The sequence below is a fragment of the Staurois parvus genome, unplaced genomic scaffold (assembly GCF_062004578.1).
Source record: "Staurois parvus isolate SC_StPar_1 unplaced genomic scaffold, SC_StPar_1.0 ptg002113l, whole genome shotgun sequence".
Taxonomy (NCBI): domain Eukaryota; kingdom Metazoa; phylum Chordata; class Amphibia; order Anura; family Ranidae; genus Staurois; species Staurois parvus.
This window is the reverse complement of record NW_028319909.1, coordinates 4,723,300-4,736,362: the sequence shown is the minus strand read 5'-3', so window position 1 is coordinate 4,736,362 and position 13,063 is coordinate 4,723,300. Positions and strand designations below refer to the sequence as shown.

At 44.2% G+C, this 13,063-nt stretch overlaps 1 protein-coding gene across 1 annotated transcript in view; it reads right to left on the bottom strand.

Moving 5' to 3' along the window:
- Window positions 1-13,063, bottom strand: part of LOC149432762 (uncharacterized) — a 31,600-nt gene that overhangs the window by 9,232 nt on the left and 9,305 nt on the right. Inside the window, exons 3-4 of the mRNA XM_089664990.1 lie at window positions 9,297-9,452; window positions 3,101-3,241 (exon numbers count right to left, since the gene is read on the bottom strand). Coding sequence (XP_089521116.1) covers window positions 3,101-3,241; window positions 9,297-9,452 — 297 coding nt within the window. The remainder of the gene's footprint in view (window positions 1-3,100; window positions 3,242-9,296; window positions 9,453-13,063) is intronic.

The window sequence follows — 13,063 nt, the reverse complement described above, 5'->3', positions numbered from 1 at the left end:
GCCATGTATCGTGAGATTTTGAGTGCAAACCTCCTTCCATCAGCAAGGGTATTGAAGATGAAACGTGGCTGGCTCTTCCAACATGACAATGATCCCAAACATACCGCCCGGGCAACGAAGGAGTGGCTTCGTAAGAAGCATTTCAAGGTCCTGGAGTGGCCTAGCCAGTCTCCAGATCTCAACCCCATAGAAAACCTTTGGAGGGAGTTGAAAGTCCGTGTTGCCCAGCGACAGCCCCAAAACATCACTGCTCTAGAGGAGATCTGCATGGAGGAATGGGCCAACATATCAGCAACAGTGTGTGCCAACCTTGTGAAGACTTACAGGAAGCGTCTGACCTCTGTCATTGCCAACAAAGGATATATAACAAAGTATTGACATGAACTTTTCATATTGACCAAATACTTATTTTCCACCATAATTTGCAAATAAATTCTTTCCAAATCAGCCAATGTGATTGTCTGGATTTGTTTTCTCATTTTGTCTCTCATAGTTGAGGTCTCCCTATGATGCCAATTACAGGCCTCTCTCATCTTTTTAAGTGGGAGAACTTGTACAATTGGTGGCTGACTAAATACTTTTTTCCCCCTCTGTATGTGTTGTGAGTCTCATACATGTCATATGACTCTTTTATGCTAAGAAAAGGTTGTACTTATATTATTGGTTGGTCTTCTACTGTGCCTAAAAAATCTGTCATTTTTGCCGTACGTAGTTTGTTCGACTTTTTTCTTTGTTTCAATTTAGGATGTGGCACTAAGAAGCTTTTTTGGTATTTTTCTAGTGATGATCATACATTTACATCCATTTGCCTGTTTTTCGTTCATCAACGGACAGAAAATCAGACAGACAGAACGCCAGCGTGAAAGGATCCTTAGTGCAAACAAACACAATATTATAATATACAATACTAATATTTTTGTAAAATATAAAAAAAATTAGGTTGTGTTGAGAAAATAGAAACCAAACATATCAAGCTTTAAAATTGCGTATCCATGAAATCGCAAAAAAAAAAACAAAATTCTCCATAGGCGATACTTTAAAAGCCTTTACAGGTTATTTATTTAAAGTTAACTATTAATTATAGCCCTAGAATTTTCGTTACTTCAACATTTGTGGCAATACCTTGTGACAATTATGTTTTGCATTTACGTGCTATATACTTACATATGTATAATTACGTGCCTATACTGCTCGTTGGCATTGGGCTGTCTATAGGGGCAAAGGGGGTGCTTTTAATTTATTTATTTTTATTTATTTATTTATTTTAATTTATTTTATTGAAATGTATTTTTGACACTTTTTATAATTTTTTATCTACCGCAAGTGGACTAAAAACCTTAAAGTGATACTAAACCCAGGACCCTGCATTCACTATATCTGGTCTCCCAGGACCCTGCATTCACTATATCCGCTCTCCCCGGACCCTGCATTTACCATATCTGGTTTCCCCAGACCCTGCATTCACTATATCCGCTCTCTCCGGACCCTGCATTCACTATATCCACTCTCCCTGGACCCTGCATTCACTATATCCAGTCTCCCCGGACCCTGCATTCACTATATCCACTCTCCCCAGACCCTGCATTCACTATATCCGGTCTCCCTGGACCCTGCATTCACTATATCCCCTCTCCCAGGACCCTGCATTCACTATATCCGGTCTCCCCGGACCCTGCATTCACTATATCCAGTCTCCCCGGACCCTGCATTCACTATATCCGCTCTCCCCGGACCCTGCATTCACTATATCCGGTCTCCCTGGACCCTGCATTCACTATATCCGCTCTCCCCGGACCCTGCATTCACTATATCTGGTCTCCCCGGACCCTGCATTCACTATATCCACTCTCCCTGGACCCTGCATTCACTATATCTGGTCTCCCCGGACCCTGCATTCACTATATCCACTCTCCCTGGACCCTGCATTCACTATATCCGCTCTCCCCGGACCCTGCATTCACTATATCCGCTCTCCCTGGACCCTACATTCACTATATCCGCTCTCCCCGGACCCTGCATTCACTATATCTAGTCTCCCCGGACCCTGCATTCACTATATCTGCTCTCCCCGGACCCTGCATTCACTATATCTAGTCTCCCCGGACCCTGCATTCACTATATCCGCTCTCCCCAGACCGTGCATTCACTATATCTGGTCTCTAGGACCCTGCATTCACTATATCTGGTCTCCCCGGACCCTGCATTCACTATATCCGCTCTCCCCAGACCCTGCATTCACTAGATCTGGTCTCCCTGGACCCTGCATTCACTATATTTGGTCTCCCACAGTACACAGAACATGGAAATGCAATTATTTTAGTAAAGATAAACTGCTAAATACCTTTTCTCATCAGCAGTATATAGCAGTCTTGTGACTTCTATCAGTGTCCAGCAGAGAACCGGTTAAAGCTTGTAGGAGGAGTTTTCATTCTGCTCTAGGAGGATGCAGAACCCCTAACCTCTGTCTGGACAGTGCTGATTGGCCCTGTGCTGATCACATGCACTCTCCCAAGGAAAAAAAATACCCTCTCTAGCAATACACAACAAACTGAGCATGTGCACGTGACCAGTCTGTATCAGGTGGTCATTTCAACAAGAGGACAGGGCAGAGAAGACAGGATCAAACAGCCTTTTTACACAATGCAGTGGATTAACCCCTTAGGTTCCACAGTGAGTATAACAAGCATGCTTTACTGCATCTACAGACTGATTGTACTGTAGTGGGTTTAGTAACACTTGAATGTGTTGCTGGACACACAGAGCCGACTCGGGAGCAAGCACACATGAACGAGCTGCTTGCTATGGGGGCACTCAGCAAGGGGGAGAGACCCAGAGCACCGGCGAGGGACCTGAGAAGAGGAGGATCGGGGCTGCTCTGTGCAAAACCATTACACAGAACAGGTAAGTATGACATGTTTGTTATTTTTAAAAATATTTTCCTTTACAAACACTAAGTTTTGGAAACATTTTAAAAAACTAAAATAAAAACTAACCAAAAACTGTTACAATTTCCCTTTAAAACTTTTCATGAAAAAACAATTCCAGAAACTAAAACATACACATTTAGAGTGTTTGTGGACAGATCCATGAAGAATGTTACCTTGGTAAAATGTGGTTTCAAAAACGCAGTTACTCTCATCCCCTCGGCACACCATAGATTCGTTAGTTTCACAATCCCAACTTTCTTCAGCAGCGCATGCTGGACATGTCAGCCCATTGGGCTCCGAGCTTGCCTGTATCTCTATAAAATAAATCAATGAAATCATTGAGCTCTTCTGTGTGTAATAATGTTATTTTCCTTCATGTCATGAAGATCTCAGAAGTCAACAATCTTAAGCTGGTCATAGACAGTTCCAATCTTAGACGGTTCTTCAGGAACCAGCCGAGATTCGAGATGTGTGGGCAGGCTGAACAAATCGAAGTTGATCGATCTACTTGGGTACAACAAGCCTGCCGGATGCCGCTTGCAATAAGCATTGTGTTCTCCCGCCAGGAGATTTACGAAAGGCAAATAGACTGTGCACTTTGCAAGAGTTGCTCCAGAGCTTAGTAAATGAGCAGAAGTTCTGCTGACTTCCATCATCCAATCATGTGCAAGCAAAAGTGCTTTTTTTCCCAATTTTCCTTCCACGTGATTGGGTAGTCCTTGCAAAGTCAATTTTTATCTCATTTACAAAGCTCTGGAGCAACTGCACTTGCAGAGTACAACTGTCCCTTGTATGGTGCACAGTCTATTTGCCTTTCGTAAATCAACTCCAATGGCTCCGCGGGAGGGATTCCCATGTCAACATTCCTCTGTCAACCATCCATGGTTCCATGAAAGAAATTCGCTCTGTCTGTGGCCTGCCTTACTGACTTTAAATAAAAATTCAGCCTAACTCTACCCAGCCAATGTGAGCAAAACTGTTAAAGGCAATTGTTGGATACGCACTTTACTGGAGATTTCACATTTTAGAGTCATGCTTCGCTAAATGCATGGAAGGCAAAATGAAGAATTTTTACGGGTGCAATGGGCAACGACTCCAGTTGGTTAGGGAAGCTGGTCTTGTTCGTGCGTACAATATTGTTACTGCCTGTTTTCTTGGAAGAGGATTTCTTTCTAGGTGCCCAACAAGTGCATCTCGAAGGAAATACAGTGGCAGATGACAGTGACTTCTTTTATAACCAAAATAAATCCAGTTCTTTCACTCTGCTCACCCCTAGACTAGATCTTCATTTTACATAGTACCAGGGCTTTTTTTCTTAGAGAATAGGTGCAGGATCTACCCCTTTTGAGTTGTTTCTACCCCCCTTGCACCCCCCCCCCACTCACCTCCAAGCACCATCCCTCGGTTCTACACCCCTACCCACCTCCCAGTACTTCTCCTTTTAGAGAATACAGAGACAATTATCGTTTTGTGTGGAATTTGTTAATGATAACAAGAAAAGTAGCAACATAGATCCCCTGCGGCCAACAGTAGTCCCACCAACAACAATAGATTCCCCCAAGTAACAACAGACCCACACAACAAAATCTCACCCCAGCAACAATAGACTACCAGCAGCAACAACAGATCTCCCATCAGCAAGCAACAATAGACCCCTCCCTCAACAGTAAATCCCTTCCAGCAACAATAGACCTCCACAGCAACAGTAGACATCATGCAAAAATAAATCCTCTCCAGCAAAAATGGATCCCCCCAGCAGCCAGCATCAATAGACCCTCCAGCTTCCCTTGCCATTATATACATTCAGTGATGGAGGTGCCAGAAGTGCGTTCCCCTGTGTTCCCGCTGGAAAAAGACTTGCATAGTACAATTTTTTTCTTTTTGTAACCACTTGCTGCCCGAGGCAATTTTTAAATTGTGACACCCATGTTCAAATCCGCATTTTTTGCCATAAAACCCCCAAAATGCTACGTTTTCTAAAAGCAGAGACCCTAGAAGATACAACAGCCATTTACCAAATGCAAATTTTTAGGAAACACACTAAAATTTGAATTGTAGTGCACACAAACACAATAATACCCAATTTTTTGGTACAAATTTAAAAGATGATGTTGCGTTGAGTAAATAGATACCAAAAATGCCAAGGCAAAAAATTGTGCATGTCCATGAAATGGTGACAAACTGTGATACTTAAAATTGTACATAACTGAAGATTTAAAAGTCTTTACAGGTTATCAGTTTAGAATTAATTGTGAATTATGGCTCTAGAATTATTATCACGAGTGGAGCATTCGCTGTTCATATGCATGCAGGAGCTATGTACACATTTGTATTTGTATTTGCTTGAATATGCAGGCCGATGGGGTTGCTTTTATTTTTTTTTTCTATTTTATTTTAATTATTGTTGTACTTTTACACATTTTCTTTTTTTTTTTTTTTTTTACATTTAACTTTATTGCTATCACAAGAAAACTAACAAGCCCCCACATGATACAGTAGCTTTGGTCAGGTGAAAGGTACTCTTTATGGAGACATCAAGGATCTGTTAGACCCCCCAATGCTCCCCCTGCCCATCATTCTTGATTAGCTGCTCCTCTGTCTGTAACAGCCTGGGAATGATTGGTCTGAAACCAGGGGCGGACTGACCATTTGGAAACTCGGCACTACCCGAGGGCCCGGGGTCAGTAGAGGGCTCCATGAGATGCCCCTGATACCTTTTTCACAGGCTTTTTTGAGTTTGGCCAAGGACACAGGGGCCGCATGATCCCCTATTGTCGGGGGGCCCCATGAGTTGTCAGTCCGCCCCTGATAGTGACACAATCATTGTCACCTACAGGTCTTTTTATCACAGAGGAGATTGGAGACTTGAAGCCATCAAGGCCACTTACTGCGGTCCCAGGCATCCCGAAGGATGGGTACCACCTGGGAGCTACCAGAGGATGGGGCAGGAGGTGAGGGCATCCCTTTACAGTACTATAAAGGTCATCACATTTACTAAACAACTGATCGCGGGCTCACAAATGAGACCAAGATCATGGATGCAGCGACAGCCCATGATCTTGGTATAAACACTTGCTGATAGGACGCTTCTATATGTATGGCGGTCAAAGTGGTTAAAGAGCTCCATAAAGGAATTTTAATATTTTGTGTAGAAGAATTCCAAGTTTGGCATTTTTTTTACATTGGTACAGCTTGGACTAATGTAACTCTGCATACACCATACCTGTGGGGTCTGCCTGGAAGCTGGAAATCACTGTAGTAGACTCCACTAATCCTGTGATCTCCAGGTCCCGTGCCAAGCAGCTTTTCCCTCCCCCCCAGAATGTAGCAGAGCAGCCGCTTGGCACAGGACCCAGAGGATAGCTAGTGAAGATCAACAGTGTAGCAGTACTTAGTACAGCGATTTCCAGCTTCTTGAGGAATCCCATAGGTATGGTATATTCGTAGAGAGATTGGCCCAAGCTAGACCGATATAACTGTGTAAAAATGCCTTGCCTGGAATTCTTCTTTAACTAAAGCCAATGGAAATTTAGGGGAAAAAAACAGGGAACTGTTATCAACCTGACAGTCAGAAAAACTCAAACAGGACATAAAGTTGTCCTGGGTCTTTCTCCTTTATTTATCACTGCAGGCAGATCTGATGGTGATACCTCACATGTGTCGTGTGTCGAGTTGCTCAGATCCGCTTCTTCTTGGGTCCACTGCCGGTGCTCCTGGTCCTTCCCTCCTGTCAAGTGCCCCCACAGCAAGTAGCTCCCAAGCCATGAATCTGCGTGTTCATTCACACCAAGAGGAAGAATGTCACCAGCACACCGTGGATCTCCTACCTGGGTCCAAAAGCTTTCTCAAGGGATTACATCGCAATGTTTCAGAACCTCGCAGGACCCCTTCATCAGGCATGCTTGATGAAGGGGTCCTGTGAGGCGCCGAAAAGTTGCTCCTGCTGTAAGAACGTGATCTCTTAATAAAGCTTTTGGACCCAGGTAGGAGATCCGTGGTGTGCTGGTGACGTTCTTCTTCTGTGACTACTCTCAGTTCCAGCTGATGGTCGTTGCAGCACCCACTTACATGCACAGCCAACTTTGGAAACAGGATTGTGTGCATCGGGATTGTGTATTTGCATTCATACATAGAGCTGCGACCCGGCCCCACCCCCTCCCCCTCCCTCTTCTGATTTGCTCACTGGCTGTGATTGCCGCTTGCTATGGGGGCACCAGATTGGAGGGAAGGGCCAGGAGAGCCTGGGGGATGACCCAAAAGGAGGAGGATCTGGGCTGCTGTCACAAGTTAGCCTGCCGTTTTTTGTTTGTGTATACTTACCTCCTTGCTGCAGTGCTGTTCCTGATCCCTTTCACATGTGTGGTTTGTCTGTGGTCACCTATGGGCGTTGTCTGGTGTTCTCAGGGTTTTATTTCCTTCCCTTCCATCACTTCCCGGCCCGCACCCTTGTTTGCCTGCCTATGTAAGACATGCTCAGTCTAGGCCACTTTGCCTGAGCAACTTCCTAGTTGTTGGAGCTCCTGTGTGTTTCTATCTCCTGTATCCTGCATTGACTACTCGTGTACCAACCCCGGCTTCATTCTCTGACTGTGCTTGTTTTCCGCTCGTCCTGACCTCGGCTAGTCTATCGGATTTCCGTTTGTCTCCTCCCATTGTACTCTGCTGCCGCAAGCGGTCTCCTCATCCTCAGCTGGGCGTACCCGGGGGCTGCGACCTGGTCCCAGCTTGCTGCAAGTCCATCCCCACCATCAGGGGCTCTGGTGAAGAAGCAGGCTGGGGCTTAGACTCCGCGTCCTGGGAAACCCCAAGTTGACTATCTACAAGGGCTCACTACCACAGGTATGTGACAGCTGCTCTGTGCAAAACCACCGCACACAGCAGGTAAATACAGGCATGTTTGTTATTTTTTCTTTAACAAAATACACCTTCAGAATCACTTTTAACCCCCCTGGTGGTATTCCCGAGTGTAGCTCGGGGTAAAGTTTCAGTACCAGAAGCGGTAACCCCCCCGAGCTACACTCGGGAATACACTGCAGCGCTGCTCCGGGATCTGTGCTTCTCTTACCTTGTCCTGCGCCCCTGCGATGTCCCCCCTGCAGTGTCCCCTGTAATGTCCTCCGGCCGATGACGGCATCTGTCTTCTGGGTTCAGTTCCCCGCGATGTCGGGATGTACGGGGGACGGAACGGCGGGAAATTTGAAAGTTGTAAAAGTGACATTCACTAAATACACTAAAATCACATAGTATAACATTCCTGTATCAAACCATTTCACATACATTCTGTCCCGAGTGCTTTGTCCGGCGCCCTGCCTGCATTTTTACTGTTCTTTCTGCCTGGAAACTGAGAAACGTCCATGGCGTCCAAAGAACGTCCCTTTAGGTCAAAAGCGGTTTTAGACCGGCTAGAGAACAGCGATAGTAAATCAGAACCACTTGCAGAATTGAGTGATAATGTTTCGTGGGGGAAAATTATCATCAGACACTGAAAACGATTCTGCGACTTTGCTCAGCGATGTGCGAACTTGGCGCTCTATTTCACATTTCAGTGTTTTTGGTTTGATTATATTATTGAATTAAATGTATTATTATTATATTATTATTCTTTATGATTATTCAATTATAATTTATTATTTCGTGTTTCAAATTTTAACATACCCGGGATGTTTACTAGACTCTTGTTCGGACAGATTTCACTGAGCTATTCCTAAAAATTACAGGCCTACAATAAAAAAAATACATATTTCCATGCAAAAAAAAGTACCACATTGAGCACAGAAATACTGACATCATCAGACCGCTAGGGAGGCTACGGGTGCAGTGGATGCGATTTAGATTATGATTAGGGAAATATCTTTCAATTATCTTGCACCTGATAGCTATTGAAGATCCCTAACACTTCTCCTAATCAAATTACTTAATTGATAAGCAAAGGACTTGAGAAGAGGATTAAGGTTACTACAAGCAACGTCATCTTTCTCCCACAATATTAGGTCTATTTATTAAAAAAAGAAACAGAAATTGTGAACACCTCAAGCATTTTCACAGCCGTCATGAACAATATCTATAAATTGCCTAACAGGCATATTTCCTATGATTGTTAGCTCCACCTAGTGGCCATAATGCTGTATTTTCCAAACTGAGGTTTTTCAGGGTAAAATTGCATTATGGACACTGGATGGAGCTGGAAGATCATAGGAAATATATATCTTACACAACACATGGTGATTAGTCCTGCAGGCTGTGTGTGTGCTTGAGGCGTTAGGTTTAGCAATAGGATTAAGGTTTATACAAAAGAAAAGGAAAGGTATCCTCCATGTTTCTCTAAAAAGTTTTTTTTTCTAAAAAAAAATCACCAATCATGATAGATACTTTCTGGTACATTCGGGGTGCAAAAGTCGGTGTCGCAGCAGGCGGTAGCTACCCATGTCGTTTCCTCTCCAGAGCTGAAACTTCCAATCTGGTTACATTCACTCTGTTCCAGACAGCTGCTGAAAATGTACATATGAGTTCGCTCCTTGGAAATATCTGTAGATATAAATGAGGTCACAGTTGATAGTTTGTACCAAATGCAAAATAGCTTTCACTACTTTCTAAGACATATCAAAGGTTAACTCGGATATTAAAAAATTTCATTAGTAAAGAAGAACTCCTTTTTTTTTTCAACTTTGTGGTGTTACCACTTTAAGCATCATCATCATTTCTTTAACCACCTCAAGTCAGGACACTATAACCCCTTCGCAGTCCAGGTCCTTTTTCATCTCTCATCGCTGTCCCACTTGGAATAACCATTACTCAGTCATGCAACACTGTACCCAAATGAAATGTTTAGCATTTTTTGGGACAGATACAGCTTTCTTTTGGTGGTATTTACCGTATTTTTCGCCGTATAAGACGCACCTGACCATAAGACGCACCTGGGTTTTAGAGGCAGAAAACAGGAAAAAAAAAATTCTGAACTAATGGACTGCAGACACAGTACAGGGATGACCAGAGACTGCGGACAGCACAGGGATGACCAGAGACTGCGGACAGCACAGGGATGACCAGAGACTGCGGACAGCACAGGGATGACCAGAGACTGCGGACAGCACAGGGATGACCAGAGACTGCAGACAGCACAGGGATGACCAGAGACTGCGGACAGCACAGGGATGACCAGAGACTGCGGACAGCACAGGGATGACCAGAGACTGCGGACAGCACAGGGATGACCAGAGACTGCGGACAGCACAGGGATGACCAGAGACTGCAGACAGCACAGGGATGACCAGAGACTGCGGACAGCACAGGGATGACCAGAGACTGCGGACAGCACAGGGATGACCAGAGACTGCGGACAGCACAGGGATGACCAGAGACTGCGGACAGTACAGGAGATGACCAGAGACTGCGGACAGTACAGATGACTGCTGACCTTTGGGGAGGTGGGGAGCGGGTACCTGAATTTGACAGGTACCCGCTCTTACTTCCGCAGAGTTTTTGTTTGATCTTACCTGTTCCTCTATCCAGCCGCGCGCTGTCTTCCCGGCTTCTGTAATGGCGCTCGGCATGACAGCCGGGTGCCCAGTGCGCATGAGCGAGAAGCACTTGCGCTTTGTGATTGGTCCGGCGGCTTCTGGGATCTGTCATGTGTCCCAGGTACCGCCTTACCATTCACAAAAAGCACCGCTTCTTGCGCATGCGCACTTGACACCCGGCTGTCATGCCCAGTGCCCACACTACAGAAGCCGGGAAGACAGCACGCCGCTGGATAGAGGAACAGGTAAGGTCCCGCTGCAGAGCTGAGCGGCCGGCCCGGTATTCTGACACGGCCGCGGTGGAAATACCGGACCGGCCGCTCCATATTCGCTCCATAAGACGCACTGACATTTCCCCCCCAGTTTTGGGGAAGAAAAAGTGCGTCTTATACGGCGAAAAATACGGTAATCACCACTGGGGTTTTTATTTGCTATATATTTTTGCTATATAGATTAAAAAACACCAAACATTTTGAAAAAAACACACGTTTTTTCTTAGTTTCTGTTATAACATTTTGCATATAAATAATCTTTCTTCATAAATTTAGATCAAAATGTATTCTGCTACATTTCTTTGGTGGAAAAAAAAAATCCAAATCAGTGTGCATTATTTAGTCCGTGTGATAGTTATAGAGTCTACAAACTATCTATCCTGATGAACCGACGGCCTATGCCAGGCCCTCAAATACCAGGACAGTACAAATCACCCCAAATTACCCCTTTTTGGAAAGTAGAGAGTAAAAGGTATTTAGTAAGAGGCATGGTGAGTTTCTTGAAGTTCTAATTGTCACAATTTTTGTCACAATTTTTGGGAAAATTAATTGAGTACTGTCCGTGATACTTTTTTTATTTGCACTAACATACAATTTTGAGGACAAGCTTTCGGGGAGTGTCCCCTTCTTCAAGGTCCAAGCAGTACTGTTACAAAGTTTTAGCAGAATGTTAGAAGAGCTGTGGTTCTTGGGAAAATTAAGAAATTCAATTAAATTTGATTATTTGTTTTTCACAAAGTTGGCATTTTAACAAATTATTTCTCACATACAACATAGGCATATTTAGAATTGCACCCCAAAACACATTCTGCTATGCCTTCAGAGTATGGAGATGCCACATGCGTGAGACCTGTTCACAATCGAAATGCATAGAGGGGCCTAAAATCCAAGGAACACCTTTAGGCATTCCAGGAGCATAAATTACCCATCTAACTTCCAGATTATCTATCACATTTCCTGGAGCACCAGGATGGTGGAATTACCCAAACAGACCCAAACAGACACTCCAAAGTAGTTTCTGAAAGGCAGAGTGAGTCTTTTGCCACATGTTTTTGGGAAATGCAGAAAAGAAAATGAAAATGCATTTCCACAAAGTTGGCATTTTAACAAGTTATTTCTAACACATGTCATAGGTATACCTGGAGTTACACCACAAAACAAATTCTGCTTCTCCTTCCTAGCATGTTGATACCAAATATGTGAGGCTTTTTTGCAGTATAGCTAAATAGAGTGGTTCAAAATCCAAGGAACACATTTAGGTTTTCTAGTGGCATAAATTACACATCTAATCTCCTCATTACCTAGCACCAGGAGGGTAGAAACACTCACAAAATGACCACATTATGGAACACAACCACCCCAAGGTATTTTCTAAAAGAAATGGCGAGTTTTTAGAAGACTTCTGTTTTTTGCCACAAGTTTATTTAAAGTGCAGAAAAAAAATGAAAATTTATATTTGTTACACAAAGTTGTCAATTTAATGAGAAATTTCTCACACACAGGATTGGGCATAATTAGAGTTACACCTTAAAACTCATTATACTACTCCTGTGTATGGCGATACCACATGTGTGAAACTTTCACTGTCTGGAATCATTATAGACCAGACATTGTATCTTGTGCACAGGGGCAGACTGACCATTCGAGCACTCGGGCACTGCCTGAGGGCCTGGGGTCAGTAGGGGGCCCCATGAGATGCCCGGGTACCTTTCATTAGCTTTTTCATAGGCTTTGTTGGGTGTGGGCGAGGACACAGGGGCCCCATGATCCCCTATTGCCCGGGGGCCCCATGAGTTGTCAGTCCGCCCCTGCTTGTGCATCACACAAATCAACCAAATGTATCAAAATCAATGTACTGCAATAGTCTCCTCTACATGAGTGATTAGAAAATATAGCATAGCATGGCATTACCTATAGCAGTCCCAGTTCCTATCGACCAAGCAAGCCTAGCCTACTGGTACATGTCTGCCCCCAGGAAAGCCATGTTCACTGTCTAGGAAGTACAGGAGGCTAAAGAATGGAAGAACAAAAGAGTTTCTGTGGTTCCAGGAGTGTAGTTGTCCTCAGGTGATGGCTGGGACATGTGACAGATGGGTCAATTCAGGCACAGGCAGGAACATGGTCAGCAAATAGGCAAAGGATCAGCCCAGGCAACAGGCAGAAATGGGGTCAATAAACAGGACAGGGTTAATTTAGGGGACAATCAGAGACACCAACTGTGACAGACTGCATTATTAGGGTTCATTCACACGTGAGGTTGTGGTGTGGTAAAACCTTGTGGTTGAGCTACGGTTTTACTACCTCCTGTGTATCTGTAGAGGCAGCAGCCAAGTGTGTACACATGTCA